Raw genomic sequence first — 17,625 nt, forward strand, 5'->3', positions numbered from 1 at the left:
CATCCTATTTAAAAAAAAAAAAAAAAAAAAAAAGCTGAGGAACTACAAAGACGTGAATGGTACGATGGTAAGCTATATTTGTACAAGACTTTTCTTTTACATATTCACTACCATTCTCAACGTACATTTTGCCTGCAATGTGGTTGTGGCTGTGTCATGGCGTCTGGAGGGTCCTTTGTCAAGCACAACTCTGTTGCCACTCTGGAAGCGACAAACCCATTTCCTAACTTGTCTGGAAATAAAAAAAAAACATTAAGTAGCTGTAAAATATGGAGATGAACAGATTATGATGGATTAAAATAGATTAGATATAAAGTTGAAGCAAACTAAAAAGGAAATTGAACCTTGATTGATATATAGTGGATGAGTTTAGAACTATTAGTTTAAAATCAAGCAAAGGCGATTAATAAATACTAAAGACAAAATATTAAAGTAAGAATACATGTAATGTCGATAAAAGATAAATAATAACACAAGGGAACACTCAATATGTTGCATTTAAAGAAATCTGAAGTTAGTTTTATTCTGCAAGCTACAGAGTAAAAAAAAAAAAAATCGTGCAAACCTTTTACCACTGGCAACGCCGCTTCAGAGAGTGAAAGAAGAAGAAAAGAATGGCCATTGCGTCTATTTATAGACTAGAGATCATGGGAAGAGTATGCAAATAACTTTGGACGGTTTTGTCCTATAAAAAGCCTGTATTTGGGAGAGAGGGTGTCTTTTTTGTTTGGCAGAAGCAATTGCTGTCAGAAGTGCATTGGACTGCAGGATTGAAGAGTGAAGATTGAGTTGTGGGGTCATTGTGTTTAACCACAGCAATCTTTGATTTTTATTAAAAAAGAAAGAAAAAAACGAGCATTATTATAGGATATTGCACTGTCAGCCACAAAACAAGGCAGATAAAAATATTAGAATCTATCTATGTATATAATCTCAAAATGCTTAGATTTGGGTTACGTAAGTTCATATTTAGACTATTTCATCTATCTCAAATTGCATAAAAACTAGAGCTTATGGAGAAAAAAACTAATTTTAGATTTGAAATCAGCGCCTAAGAATCCTGCAGAATCAGTTAAACAATCAAATGCAACAGAAAATTTTAAAAAAATAGTGTTCCCCAGTGTAGTTATTATTGAGAAAATAGAGTTATCTGCCTTACAACATTACCATATTAGGAAGGATAATGGAGAGTAAAGATTAAAAATAAAAATATAATACTTAGATAAGACTTAAATTTAAATTATTGACATAAACAGTATGAGATAAGAAAATACTTTTAATTTATATTATTTCAAAAAAACTTTTTAATGATAGTTCCTTCTTAAGAAATAACGTATGAAGAAACACTCTATTAGTAGATTGAAACATGTAAACAAAATTTATACAAAACTATGTCGGATCGAGAAAAATATTTAAATATATAAATAGAAGCTAGAATTTCGATGTGTAGATTAGTATTTGGAAAATAAATCAATAAAATAAGTAAATTGGGAAAAAATAATTTTAAAAATTACAAAAACATTAATAGATTAATTGGATATAAAAACAGGGAATTGTTGAAGTTTCATATAAAAATAAAAATACGAAATTAATCAACTCGAGGGCAATCGAAAAAATAAAAAGCAAAAATAAAATATAAAAAAGGGATAAGTCCAACTGTTTAATCCCTTAAAATAGAGATTAAAATGTATTCATATATGTATAACAAATGTATTTCGCCGCCTGGAGTAGCTATTGTGGAATATTTTAAAATTATATAATACTAGCAGGGGTGCCCGGCGTTGCTCGGGTGTTTGCAGGTGTATGCTGTGCAAAAAAAGCAAAGAAACAAAAAAAATGGTTAATTTTTTAAAACTTTGACCCCTATTATGACCCCTTAAAATTTATAGTTTCCGGCTCAAATCACTTTATCAAGTTAGATCCAGGTTCAAGGAACCTATATCTAAAATTTCAAGTGTCTAGACCCAAAATTGTCGGAGGAGTTTGGTAGAGTTCTTAAAAGTCAAATCGTTGAAATTTGACCCCTTAACAGCCAAATTTCTGGCTGACACCCGTCACATCGATTTTCCCAAATCTCAGTACCCGGTATTTCAAATTTCGAGTCTATAGACTAAAAATTGACAGTTATTGCGTAGGGAAATGTACACAGACAGACAGACAGACAGACAGACAGACACGTTCACTTTTATAGATATATAGATTTGAATTTGTCCAAGTAGTTACGAAACAATCGTAACACATAAGTAAATACAACATATGATGTTCTCATTTTAAATTTGGTTGTCGATTTTGCAAGGATATTATATATGACTACTTCATTTAATCACATAAATTAATATATGAAGGTATAATTTTTGCATAATTTTTCAGCATTTACTTCAACAGTGACCAATACATAGGTAGAGCTAGGTAGTAAGTTATGAAAATATATATGGCAATTAAGCTACACAGAATATTCCGCATTTCATTTTCGTGAAAATTCGTCAGCCATATATATTTTCAGAACTTACCACACACACACACACACACGCACACACACACACACACACACACATATATATATTGGATTGTTTATCCTTGCAGCTCTCCTGAAAGATCGTGCCCAGAAACATAAGACCAAAACAATACTCACAATGATATAGATACATAAAATACATTTCCAAATAGAAACGTGGGTTTGTTAATAATTATTAGACGCCATCTTTGATACGAACGGAGTAAGTTAAGTTATCCATACTCTTTCCTGGCTTTGTTCATATAAAAGACTAGCCAAAGGAGAAAAAGAACGCAAAAAGTGACGTCTTTGCTGTTGCGCCCATTGCCAAACCGAAAGTAGCGAAGGTTTAAATTAAGGCTAGTCAATCGAAAAGACGGGATGATTTTCGAAAATATCGGCGAAAAAAGTGACCACTCCCTGTAGAAAAGTGCCTAGTTGAGGATGAAGGAATTAATGTTTTTAGTCAATTTTTCGATATTTGTCATCCGAAGGGTCGAGCTTCAAAACAGTACCGATCTCGTGAAAATCCGTCGCCTCTGTCGAAAGTTTTACGCAGGCGTACATACATACATACATACATACATACATTTAAACAGACAGGTGAGATTTATATAATAGATGGTGTTTAATAAATAAATAATACTACACAAATAAGAGCCTATCTTTAAACTTTACTGCAGTTACACAGTAGATCCAACCATCAGAAGAGTAAGTTTTTATACATTAAAACTCGCATCCAAATGTACTGTAAAAATGTAATATGTTATCGATGCATTTCTTATGATCGGACCAAACGTGAAATTTTTAGTGCAGTTTTAAGATAAGCTATTTTGTTAGTTTAATCTCTATGATTATAAAACTCTGCGGACCGTCCGATCGCTCTTGCTTGCATCTTGTCTATCAAAAATATTGTTGTCATGGAAACCAACTTGTATTTAATAAAATTCTTACTCCTTTTCACAGTCCAACCATATTGAGTATAAATAAACTCCAATCTTTGTATAACTTGTAGACATAGTTTCAATCATGAAACTATGTTTTGTAATGCTTTGTTTCGGTTTCGATTCTAGCTGATGGCACTAAAATTATTTTTTATTTTATTTTGAAGTTATGACTATAGATTGGGTTCAATATAATATAAAATAAATGACTCCATAATAGTACATATGAAATCGTCGTAAATTAAAATATCATATTTAAGCGTATTTTTACAAGTAGATAATGCCAAGTGCTCTTGCTAGTATTATTCTAAAACTGATTTCTGTTTAATATTTTTATAAAACTGTCTAAAATGATGGAGCACCTTTTATCTGCTGTCTTGATTCGGCTTTGTTTCGATTTTGAAAACTTAATTCTACATGTTATATAAGCTATCCAGCCTTGATAGAGTTTCAAAACCTATTAAGTGATGCTCTTTTCTCTTCCTTGCAATCTTTTTTTCTCACAGAAGAGACGTTGCGAGCCTGTCTCTGCTCTATCGTTATTTCCATGACAAGTGCTCGGCTGAACTCCAATCTATACTTCGCCCTTGCCAAATTTTCACAAAAAACACTCGACTAGCTACACCCACTATAAACGACTCCCCCCACTTTTTAATCGTGCCTAAATCTAAATGCAGATTCCATGAACAAAGCTTATTACTCAGAACTGCCCGCTTTTGGAACACAGTTCTGCTGGTCTGCTTCCCAGTTGAATACAACATGGTAGCCTTCAAATCCAATGTAAACAAGTTCTTGTTGAGCCTTCCCCATAAATAATCAAGTTCTATCCAATTCACACTATTAACAATTACAAAACTATCACCTTCCATTTATTAACTTTTATCCTCGAGTGGCATCGGGCCTTGATACGTCGGGACTTTCAAGTAAAAACAAATAATCAAAAAGAAAACAAAGACGTAAAAAACAAAAATAATAATTTGACTTTTTATTTTTCTTTCTTGATTCTTAACAATTTACCAAGAAAATGTCTTCCAAATTCAGAAATTGATTGTGGTCAACCGAAATCCATTCCCGGTGCCTTGCCAGTTAACGTTACCAACACAACGTACGGAAGTCAGTACAAGGTTAAGTGCTCCAATCTTTATCGATTTAAAGGAAACACCAGTAACGGGGATATGGTTTACTGCAGCAATGATGGCAAATGGGATTACGGAGACATCAAATGTGATGGTAAGTACAAAAATTTCTTATCTGATATTCAGTTAAGAGACGTTAAACCTAGTCAATACTAAATGGGTGACTATTTAGAAATACCAGGCGCTGTATGTTCTCTCCATTTATCTGTTCCCAGTTGCTCTTGACTTCTTGCAACTGGATTCAAGCAGTGCAGACTCATAAAATTGTGGTTGGGATTGTGCAACACCTGCTTCATGATTACATGCAAAACCAACCTTACAGGGGGTATCCATTGTTTCTCAAGACTGAAGAGGGGCCGTGAAATAAACCTAAGCAAATTTAAGCAAGATAAGGCGTGGAGGTCGCCTGGATCCAAAGATTTTTATATTAAAGCTTAAAATGGCCCAATTGTAGTTTAAACAGAAACATTCTGTTTGAATGCACGCCGTCATATAAAAGAACCTACTGTTGATTTTATACACCGGATACATTTTTTGTGCGGTAATAAAACTTCTCAAATGCACTTGTGATGTTAGACTGTGTAAAGATGATAACTTTGGTCAAAATCGGACTGTTCCATCTTTAATGCTTTTTTGTTGTTATTATTATTGATAATTATCGGAGGCATTCCTGCACGAAAGCTATCTAAGAACACTCCCAGACACATAAGGTACATTTGTGTGAAATTTAAAAAAAAAAATCGGTCCAGCCGTTTTTGAGTCCATAGAGAACTTTTATATAATTATGGGGATAATATTTGATGGAACTTATTATAAGCTGGAATTAATGACATATACTTCTGAATTTTTGAGTTGTGGATTAGTAATTCGTTGGATTATTCAGATTACTATCCTCATTTTAGTGTTATTTTCACGACGTTTCAGTCGATGTAACCTCCTGCCTTTGTTATGTGTATCTCACCAAACTCGGGAATCTTTCCGTCAAACTCTTTATAAAATGTAAAAGAAATGATCCATAGGCACACTTTAATCCTATGACAAGAAAATCCTGCAATTTTGCAATGTTGGTTTCCTTGCTGCTTTGGTTGCTTGGAGACCCGGGTAGAAAGTACTGGTCAAGAATCCGTTCTTGACAATCAGCCCGACAGGTGCAGGATCAGGAACTGACCCAGCACCTGTCAGACTAAGGTATGCTGCCTGGGTATTACCTAGGAGATCCACCCTCCCAGGCCTTGCCCTTCAGCTTTTGGGTCGGGCAAGTTTATTGCTTGTTGCCTGGGGAGCTTCTACTGGGAAATGCTGACGGGGATGCCCAGGCAAATTTAGTTATCTCAGCTTGACATCTTCACATTCTGACCTTGCGTCACATCTTGTTGTGGTGGGCAGTTAGTAAATATCAATCCTACAATTTTATGCGGACTGTAAGCAAAGTGACAAACACGCCTGTCATACATCATCATCATCATCATCATCATCATCATCATCATCATCATCATCATCATCATCATGTGTTTTCTATCTTTCTTTTTCTTTAGGTGTCACGTGTAAATTCCCACCTGTTCCAATTGAGGGTTCGGCTAATGTTACCGGTTTCACAGAAGGGAGCATTGCCACTTACACATGTTCCAGGGAAGGTTATGCTCCTCACAGCATCACCCAACGCAAGTGTGTCAAGAACAGCAATAAAACCGATCTCGAGTGGGACCAGCACACACCAACATGTGTTGGTAAGTCGTTGTTTTGAATGCCAACAGCTCGTGTGGCAAAAGATCTGGTCAGATTCCTTATAATGTGTATAACTTGTCCTCATGTCTGCATTTGAATATTAATTCTCACTTTCTATTCAGTAGATAGTAGTACAGAGTGAGTCACAGGAAACGGATGTTGTAAAGAAAAGTAATTCAAAATCAATAACTAACTAAAAACTTAACATAAGAAGATACACATATAACAACAAACTAAACGGTATCTGAAGTAAGGTAAAAAACTACTTTACTCAAGGCAAGCAAGGAGCATTCTAAAAACATCCGTTTCCTGTGACTCACTCTGTATATTCCGTTACATATATTATTAATCACATTCTTTCTCTTTCACAAATACAAACGGATGTATATATAAATCTGAAACCCGTATAAAAAATGGTGTAAGAAGTTGATGCTCACATTAAACATCGCTCTGTAGCCTTGGTGAATGATTCTGATCTGAAAACGCATTCGAATGCGCATATACAAAAACCATAAAAAATTATGATAATTCTTAGTAGTCTCTGAAACGATCGTATGCCGAATCATTGTTAACTGCAATTCTAGGAACATTAATAATAAATGAATACAACTATTTACTTGTATACCTCTATTCATAAAACACATACACAGACACACACACATACATATACATATATATATATATATATATATATATATATATATATATATATATATATATATATTGGTATATTTAGGCAGCATTTTTTCATTCAAGCAAATATTATTAAATGCAACGGAGACACTTTGCTTTATGATTCTTTTTTTTAAAAATTTTTTGATTTTCCGTATAATTTTTTTTGTATCAAAATCAAAAATATTAATAAAAGTTCAATAATTGTTGCTGTCACGAGCGCTTTCGATTCGTCCACGAATCATCATCAGGTGTTGAAGCAAAAGTGCAAAGGAGTGAATATGAGAATTAAAAGTGAAAACTAAAATATACAGTAAACGGCGATAAGTTAAAATATATAGAGCCGATGAAAAGTCGATCAAAAATATAGGTTGATTAAAAATTCAAGTATTAAAATCACCAAGTTCGTGGACGCCGTTAACAAAGTCCGTCCAATATGAACTACGCAAGACATTTTAGAACGTTACTGCTTTTCTCGAATGCAATATCATTTATAGTCGGTTGAAGGGTTCTAATATATGACGCTTCAAGAATTTTTTTATTTTTTTAATATTATTTTCATGTTGTCAACGAGGACCATTCTAAGATTAGAGGGAGGACAGTTATCAAATATTTATATATGCACTAGTATTATTTAGATGCATGGTTATTCGCCGGGACAACATTGCATTTAATGTGTGTGTGTGTGTGTGTGTGTGTGTGTGTGTGTGTGTGTGTGTGTGTGTGTGTAAAACAAATAAAAGTATATCTTGCTATACTTCGGTATTGAGTACTTTTGTATTAACATCGTTAAAACTTCCTTTACCAATGGAAAATACTAATATACATGTTAAAGGAAAGTAGCTTAGTCTTAGTAGCATTAAATCTTATTATTCAGTTTTGTCCCAACTTCACTAAAGATTGAAGATCATTTTCTAAGGTTTCGGCTATTACATTGGCTATTGCATGTACATTCGTTTTTCCTTCATGGATCCCTCCAATCAGTGCATGAAAACTCAAAATAACTATCTGAATTAAATATGAGTCCCTAGGTGTTTAACAATGTTAAGGAGTTTTTGTTTTCTTGTAAAACATTTTTGACGAATAGTTGGCTTTACGACTCTTGTTTGAGAAGCAAAGAAAGCTTAAATGAAAATCAAGTGTTCCAATAGTGTCTTATTCTTGGAATACATTGGGGACGTCATTTTGATTATAAGGAAGAAGCAGGGAGCGAGTATTATTTTTTGTAAGCAATGTATTGGTGTGTGATGCAATTAGCGTGACTGAAAAATTATATTTGTAAATGTTGCAGCATGGTGATTTGAGAAGAGTGAGAGGACTTAATGAATACAGAGTGAAAGTTTTTGCTAACTTTATTACGTACAGAATTTTTCTCATATAATATCTGTATTTGTGTGTAATTTATGATTAAATTAATGTTTATATTTTCCTTGCAGACGTGCAACCCCCGACCATCAAAAGTGGCAGTTGTAATGCATCGATAACTCTGGAAAAATACAGCCAACTGAACTTGACTCCACCTGACTTCGTTGATAACTCAGGGCATGTCACTGTCGAGATTGAACCGAAAGAAGCCATCAAGGGATATATAGTTACAAAGAATATGACGATAGTATACACCGCCACAGATGCAGCAGGTCACAGTTTTTCTTGTCAAAAAATAATCACTGTTGAAGGTACATAACTTTATATTTCTGGATGCTAGTTTGGTCGTATTTTCATTAGAAAATGTCGAAAATCCATTTATACATTGTAATTAAAAACAAATACATATTAGTATCAACTTGATGTCTGACACCACGTCCAAATATTCATTCATACATAAAGTCCTGCAATAATATTAGCCAACGTCTGACATCATATAGAAATATTAGTCGGTGTCTGGCACCATATAGAAATATTAGTCGATATCTGGCACCATATAGAAATATTACTTCATACTTAAAATCCTGCGAAAATATTAGTCAACGTCTGGCACTATGATGGAATATTAGTTGATGTTTGGCATCATGTAAAAATATTAGTTGACGTGTAGCACCATGTCAAACTAGTAGTTGACATGTAGCGCAATGTCAAAATATTAGTTGATGTGTAGCACCATGTCAAAATATACGTTTACATGTAGTGCAATGTCAAAATATTAGTTGACGTTTAGCACCATGTCAAAATATTAGTTGACATGTAGCGCAATGTCAAAATAGTAGTTGATGTGTAGCACCATGTCAAAATATTAGTTGACATGTAGCACCATGTCAAAATATTAGTTGACGTTTAGCACCATGTAGAAATATTAGTTGACATGTAGCACCATGTCAAAATATTAGTTGACGTTTAGCACCATGTCAAAATAGTAGTTTACATGTAGTGCAATGTCAAAATATTAGTTGACGTTTAGCACCATATCAAAATAGTAGTTGACATGTAGCGCAATGTCAAAATATTAGTTGACGTGTAGCACAATGTCAAAATATTAGTTGACACGTAGCACCATGTTGAAATATTAGTTTACAGTGGCGTTATGTTGAAATATTAGCTGTTGTCTGGCACCATGTCAAAATATCAGCCTATATATAACAGACTGCTAAAATATTAATGTTGGCTTGTCACCATATCGAAATATTGAATATTAATTGACTCAGTTTTCGTATAATAATGTGCTGCCCAAGATACATTTGTTTCTAACCTATAACGTGTCATGTTTGATTTTCAAAATCAAACTCAAATATCAGATTTGTTTCTGACTCTCCAATTTTCATTTGATATTGTTGTACCATGTTATAGGAAATTTAATATCGCATTTAAATACAATTAAAAAAAAAAAAACTAGTCCTGCTAATATGAAACATTTTTAAATGATCACCTTAAAATAAAAAATTAGCAAGAGGTGGATAATTTTTTTGAAATTGAAGAATAAACACTAGTTAAAAAATGAGAAAATAGTTAAAAAGTAAAATTATTTCATTGCATTCCGGGCAGCACCAGGTACAAATAATGAAGAATGTCCGATTTATTTAATCTTTTCCAGGTCGGCCGCTTCATGTCACGTGTCCTCCAAACTTGGTAGTAGAACTTGCAACTTCCAGTGATAAACTGAAAATTGTTTTTAATGAAAGCGATGTCACGGTTACCGGTCCTGGGAGTTCACACAGCATCAGCTTCACACCAAAGCAGTTGAACCTTAACACAACCAACATGAACGGAATTGAACCTGTCGTGGTTGAAGCGTCAACTGGGACAAAGTCTGTCAACTGCACATTCTATGTACTCATAAAAGGTAAAATCTAAAATAAAAAAATAAAAAAACTTACGTATATATTTTCCTTTTGGTCCCCCGACAAAAGGAGGGTGGACCTGTAAATTCACACTTGTCTGTTCGTTCATTCGTCTGTCTGCACTTTTCTCATAACTACGCCTTGGAATTTTTTGAAATTTTGTACAAACATTAAACATGATATGAGTAAAAAGTAACAGAACGGATTTCCTCGGGAAACTGCGGTTGCCCCCCTAGGGGTTCCTTTCGGGTTAAAATGGCTAAAATAGACACTTTTGTGCTTATTAAAAAGAAATTGATGCCTTGGATTTTTATAACACTCTCTGAAAAGTTGTAACTAACTGATTTCTATATAATTTTGTTTGTCTGTATTTCGTGAAAACTCTTGGGTGTACCCCAGGGGCTCTTTTAGAGCTAATAAAAACACTCCGTTTTTGGGATTATTTTACCATATTTGTTCAAAATTTTCTGTGTATGTCTATTTAGCAGTTTTACATGATACTGAACTCAAATTTAAATATGTTAGCGCCTTGGGGACTTTTGGGGTTAAATGGGGGGGGGAGGAGGGGGAGCAAATGAACGACTTATACATTTTTTTTTTGCATAGTGCAGAACTCAAATTTACTTGTGTTAAGGCCTAAAACTGCACCGTTTGTTCATTTTCACCAGGATTTGACGTTCCCTGGGGACTTTTGGGGCTAAATGAGGGTTGGGGGGGGGCGCAAATGCTGAACTTAGTCATTTTTTATACCTCATTCACTGTGCACTCACGGGGGACCATGCATGCTTCACTTGTTTTTACTCACATTCACCCCTAACAAGGCATATCGCCACTTCGACGTAATGGGCTACTATTTAGGACCATGCCTAGGAAAGATTAACAAGATGTTGTTTTACGTTACATTTAAACTTCTGCATATCAGTACAGCCAGGGAAGCAGGTAGCAGAAAGGGAATTCCAAAGTCTAGCTGTTCAAGAAAAAAACTATTAGAGTAGAAAGCTTTTTGGCATGAGATTTTATTGCTGAGTGGGATGTCGAGTTCATATTATATGTATATTTATGTATATATTGGAATGTATGTATATACACAAGGCTCTTTCAGTCTTTGACAGACTATAGATACACACGTAGCGGTGCCTACGTGTGAAATTTTTGTGGCAGAAGATAAAGTGCGTTTTGACATGATTAAAAATCCGAAAATTCTCTTTTCTTTGACGGATTGATTATTGCTATTTCTTCTGATGAGTTAAGGGCAAAATAGATTCACTTATTGATATAGCAATTAAGTGATTAATTTTGTGCGACAAAACAGATACTGTCAAGGATTGTAAGTGTCAACTGAATTAAAGGCATAAATTGTAAGATGGTCAATTCATTCACAATATTGCTCTGTTATTACATTGAGCTTCTTAAATAAGGATTCATAAGGTAATAAAGTATATTTCCACAGAAATATGTGTGTGTGTGTGTGTGTGTGTGTGTGTGTGTGTGTGTGTGTGTGTGTGTGTGTGTGTGTGTGTGTGTGTGATTAAACACGACTGAGTTTGTCTTTTTCACAATTTTGCTGGTAATCTTTTCTATTTGCCAAGCGATCTTTCTCGGTTCAGCTGGTAAGGTTATATTGTATGGCGATTGTTGTTCAACCACATTCGTTTAATATTGGGACAAATATACTAACCGTATTCAACAATCAATGATAAATAAATAAATATAAAAATAAAACAAGATAATCAAAAGTAAAAAAAAAAATAATTCACCTCCACCCATCCTATACCTACCTATATAACCAATATAAAATAGAATAGAATTAACTACTGTATACTTTTTAACCCCTATTCTCGAGTGACCTCTTGGCCTTGATAAGTGGTGATGCGTATGTAAAAATATATATATATATATATATATATATATATATACATCCAAGTCTCGATAAGGAACAGAAACAACCACTTCTGAGGATGATCGGATGTACCGATGGAAAACACTAAAGAATAGGGCTGAACAATAATCATTGGGCGCCATACTATATAACTTACCAGCTGAAAAAAGACAAACTTAGTCGTGTTTAATCAGACATGCATAAACAATGACTTGCTGCCAAAGTATACAAATATATACATGGACAGGAGCCTCAGACGCATTCTCATTCAAATATATATATAAGCCTGTCGAATTCTCATGAGAATGAAACGCAGAATATTCTGTGTAGTTTAATTGCCATAGTTATTTTCATAACTTACTACCTAGCTTTACCTATGTATTGAGTACTGTTGAAGTAAATACTGAAAATTTCCGCATAAAATTATATCTTCATATATTAATTTACGGCTGAGGAAAGGTGTATGTGTAGCCACACTGATGAGTTTTGATACAACGAAACAGTACTGTACGTGGATGACTATATATATATATATATATATATATATATATATATATATATATATATATTTGTAAAGAAGTGAGCCATAGCAGAAATTCAGTCGACTAAAATAAGATAGAAAATGGAGTGAGGAAAAAGAAAAAAAACGGGGTAAGTTACATGTAACAAATGTACAATCCAGTAAAATAAATAAGTCGATTAAAAACAAGATCGTTTAAAATAGGGAGAAACAAACTTATTCCTTTAGTTCTGGTAGACAGATGAGTTCTTGCTTATAAAGTATCAATAAAATTTGGATCATATTCTTGATGTAATAAGACATTAAAATATTCTTGATGTAATAAGCCATTAAATTATCCTTGATGTAATAAGCCATTAAAATATCCTTGATGTAATAAGTCATTAAAATATCCTTGATGTAATAAGCCATTAAAATATTCTAGATGTAATAAGCCATTAAAATATTCTTAATGTACTAAACCATTAAATATCCTTGGTGCAATAAGCAATTAAGATATTCTAGCTGTAATAAGCCATTAAAATATTCTTGATGCAATAAGCCATTAAAATATTCTTGATGCAATAAGCCATTAAAATATTCTTGATGTAATAAGCCATTAAAATATTCTTGATGCAATAAGCCATTAAAATATTCTAGATGTAATAAGCCATTAAAATATTCTTAATGTACTAAACCATTAAAATATCCTTGGTGCAATAAGCAATTAAGATATTCTAGCTGTAATAAGCCATTAAAATATTCTTGATGTAATAGGCTCTGAAAATATTCTTGATGTAATGGGCCATTAAAATATTCTTGGTGTAATGTGCCATTAAAATATTATTGAGCAATGGGCCATTAAAATATTCTTGGTGTAATGGGCCATTAAAATATTATTGATGTAATGAGCCATTAAAATATTCTTGATGTAATGGGCCATTAAAATATTCTTGATATAATAGGCCATTACAATATTCTAGATGCAATAGGCGTTTAAATATTCTTGAAGTAATAAGTAGGGCTATGAAAATAGCATATTCTTGTCATTGTTTTGACTCTCGAGTGTGTATCTGTTATCTTATATGCCTTTATTCACGATTGATTAACTGTGTCTAACTGTGTTGGATATATACTTGAGAGTCAAAACAACGAAAAGAATATTCTATTGTCATAGACCTAGTAATAAGCCATTGAAATATTCTAGACGTAATAGGCCATTAAAATATTCTTGATGTAATGAGCCATTAAAATGTTCTTAATGTAATAAGCCATTAAAATATTCTTGATGTAATGAGCCATTACAATATTCTTGATGCAATTGGTCATTAAAATATTCTTGATGTAATAGGCTATTAAAATATCTTGAAGTAAAATTTGTACAATTTCCGATTATTTTATCCAATCCGTGTACACAATATATATATTTTTTAATTTTATTATCTGTTTGTTCGAGCTGGTGATGGGGCATCCTACCAAATGCCAAACATTCACCCCCTTACTCAAATCCGAGAGATCTTTTTAAGATTCTGATTATCCCTTTAACTTCAATTGTTTGAATCTCTCTTGCACTTGGTTCACCGAGTATATTTACCAGATAGTGTTTGAAATTCTTTTTCATAAGTCCAGTTTCTCCTATAATTACTGGAATGATAAAGATCTTCCTAAGATTCCAGTTTCTTTTCATGTCATACATAACACGTTTGATATTTCTGTATGTATTGTATATCTGTATGTGTTTTCTCTTTTTCTTTTTTCAAAGCCAAATCCTGTTCAGCTTTGTCAACACCCAATGTCCAGCATGCAGTTTGGAGTTCTACTGGAAGCACGGATGAATTCACATGCAAAACTAGCTACAGTTTTCCAGAACCGACCATGAAAACGAAAATGGCAGTTGGATGCAATTCTACCTGGAATACAGCTTATACATCTTGCTCAAGTAAGCTTTCCTTTTTTTTTTTTTTTAATATTTCGGCTACTGAAATATTCGACTGCTTATTTCATATTAGCCGGGGGGCGGGGTAATCCTTGGCACAATTTAATTCTAGGATCCAATTCGCTGGGGGTGGGAATAAGGACTCTTATGTCTTGTTTAGGTAAGATTTGTTTCAATTTTAGGAAGCGATCCCCAATGACATTTCTTCCTCCTTTGAAGGGGGGATAAATTTATTGTTGGTCGTTTGAAGCACCCCTACTGAGGCTCTGTATTTTGTTATTTTTGTACACGCGTACCCATTTCGTATAGCCCTAAGTCCTAACATATTGTTGTTGGTTATTTGCTTTATAGCATATCAACATGTTGTTTTTGGTTTACGGCATATCAACCATTTTCAGGTTATTTAATGCCGAATCCAGTGGTTTTGAAGTAAAAGTTTTTAATAGAATATATTTGTTTTTTTTTTTTCCTTTTTTCAAGTCGGTTTATATTTAAGCCATAGTTGGGACCCTAACAGGTAATACCACTCCGGGTCAGAGTGGACCTGGGAGCAATAGTAAACAAGAGGTGGCTCCACACTCTCCAAAGCTCGCAAGCTGGGGCCTCACCATCGGATATAGTTTAGGGTCATATCCAGGACTATAACCATAACATGTACCCATTTCGCTTAATGGTTAGAGTGCTCACAAATTGGTTGGGAGACCAGAGTTCAATTCTCGGTTCAGACTTAAAAACATGATACTTGATGCTAAGCACTCAGTATTATCAGGAGATGATCAAATGTAAGTGGTGTAATATTGGGGAGTGGTACGACCTCCCACGTCTCAATACAGTAGTTATTAACTACAACATCCAAAAAAAAAAAGAAAAGAAACGTTCAAATCGCCCTATACTATAGAATATATAATTTGTTCTACTGACCTGCTTCCCAGCTGACTACAACATGGTCGCCTTCACGCCCAATATGAACAATTTCTTACAATCCTGTTCCTTTAAATTGTCACACTGACCAACTTACACTAATTAACCTTTATCCTTGAGTGACCTCCAGGCCTTGATAAATGGTGACGCGCTTGTAAAAATGCTAAAATATGCCTTAACTTGGAGATTGCTTGAAAAAAGGGACTATTTTTGTTGCTTTAATTAGCAGTAATTTGCTATTAACTCACACAGTTATCCATCTCTATTATTTTTATTATCTCTCCTTTATGCTGATGCCTCTAGCTCTTTGTAAAAATAGGGTGGAATGATAAAATTGTCGCCCTAGAAAAAACAACATGATTCCATTTCCATTTGATGAAAAACGGTTTTCTTTTATTGTTGCAGACCATCTACTAGTTAGCCAGTTGTGTACAAATCCCAAGAGCGATAATAGACTTCTATCATGTCTGAAAGTGACACAATGCTCAATGAGCAAGATCGGGGATGTGCTACTGTACGAGTCATGCTCTCTACTGATCCAAGTTATGACAACAGGACCATTGCCAGCACCTTCAAAATGCAAAGATAATAACAGGGACGTGCCCAGGATGATGAAAACAAAGTTTCCAGCCACAGTTATGGTCTTTGGTGTGGTTTCAAGCGAGGGCCACATCATGCACCTCCTATTTTCGAAGTCAGCTTAAAAGTCAACACCAAAATGTACCTGCATGTGCTGAAGGGTTTGGTGATTCCCTGGTGCAATCAGGTGGCTGCTGGCAGACCCTGGGTGTGGCAGCAGGACTCGGTGCAAACTCACAATCCAAAGGCTTGACTTCAAAAGGAATGTTATTACTTTGTGCCTTTCTGTCATTGGCCCTCTCTGAATTTGCTGCATCATTTCGTTTGGTCATACATCGAGAACATCACCAACATGACCTCCCACAACACCAAAGCCAGCCTGATCGCTGACATTCACCAGGTATTTACCAAGCTCCTACCAGCGCTTGTGGAAAAGACATGGTCTCAGTTCAAGACTGAAGGCGACTTCATTGAATAGATGTCAGCTCTACCACATAATCAAGTCACCTGAATTGATTTTTTTCAATAAAAGTTTTAAAATAAAGCTGTAGTGTTGTTTTCCTCAAGGCAACAATTTTAGTGTTCCGCCCTGTGTATCTAAAGGAAAGATTTAATAGTGACATATAAATAGTTGTTTCCACATAAATGAAACAGGTCTGTAAAATTGGAAGAACTAATTCGTAAGGTAAATAAAACCATAGTACTTGGAATGTAACTTATCTTATCTACTGTTGCTACTAATTCGCGAAAAGAGAAGTAACAAGTGAAACAGAGAATGAAAGAATGAAAGGGGAGATAATTGATGGTATTTTATTGAAAGCAGACGAGTGCCGTACATTGTTATTATATATGTGTATGTTATGGTTATGGGTGCAAAAAAATAAGACTGAAGTTAAACAAAGAACAAGTGAATTTATTGGAAGCATGGAAAAATCATGGATTACAATAGAAAAATATGAGCATGAAAAGTAATATGGTTGCGCTTAAATTCAATTTCGAATATTATATAATCAATTTTCAATAAAGATTTTAAAATAAAGCTGTAGTTTTGTTTTCCTCAGGGCTACAATTTTTGTATTCCACCCTATATATGTAAAGAAAAAGATTTAATATTGACATATAAATATTAGTTGTTTCCACGTAAATGAAACAGGCCTTATAAATTGGAAGAACTGATTTGTAAGATGAATGAAACCTTAGTACTTGGAATGTATATTGTTATTGTTATTCATTCATATTTTATATACGTTCTGTTATATTTAACAAACATAAAGCTAAATAAAAAGCGTGTTTGAATGTGTGTGTTGAGCAAAAAAAAAAAAAAATGGTAGTAGGAAGGCAGGCTCGAACCCGTACCGCGAAGGAGGAAAAGAACGGGAACAAACGTGACGTCTTTGCTGTTACGACCACCGCCAAACCGGAAGTGACGTAGGTTTAAATTAAAATCGAAAAGAGGGGATGACTTTCGAAAATATCGGCGAAAAAAGCGACCCCTCCCTGTTGAAAAATGCCCCGTTGAGGGTGAAGAAATTAATGTTTTTAGCCAAATTTTCGGTATTTGTCGTCTG

At 34.1% G+C, this 17,625-nt stretch overlaps 1 protein-coding gene across 3 annotated transcripts in view; it reads left to right on the top strand.

The window, feature by feature from the left end:
• LOC145297770 (uncharacterized) overlaps positions 1–17,625 on the top strand; it is a 576,130-nt gene that overhangs the window by 274,498 nt on the left and 284,007 nt on the right. For all 3 annotated transcript variants that reach the window (XM_080144014.1, XM_080144016.1, XM_080144015.1), the window contains exons 21-25: positions 4,480–4,668; positions 6,110–6,301; positions 8,408–8,647; positions 9,997–10,245; positions 14,384–14,560. In XM_080144014.1, the coding sequence (XP_080000140.1) occupies positions 4,480–4,668; positions 6,110–6,301; positions 8,408–8,647; positions 9,997–10,245; positions 14,384–14,560 (1,047 nt within the window). The remainder of the gene's footprint in view (positions 1–4,479; positions 4,669–6,109; positions 6,302–8,407; positions 8,648–9,996; positions 10,246–14,383; positions 14,561–17,625) is intronic.

Source organism: Euprymna scolopes, chromosome 18 (assembly GCF_053919585.1).
Source record: "Euprymna scolopes isolate OS-2025 chromosome 18, ASM5391958v1, whole genome shotgun sequence".
NCBI classification, from domain to species: domain Eukaryota; kingdom Metazoa; phylum Mollusca; class Cephalopoda; order Sepiida; family Sepiolidae; genus Euprymna; species Euprymna scolopes.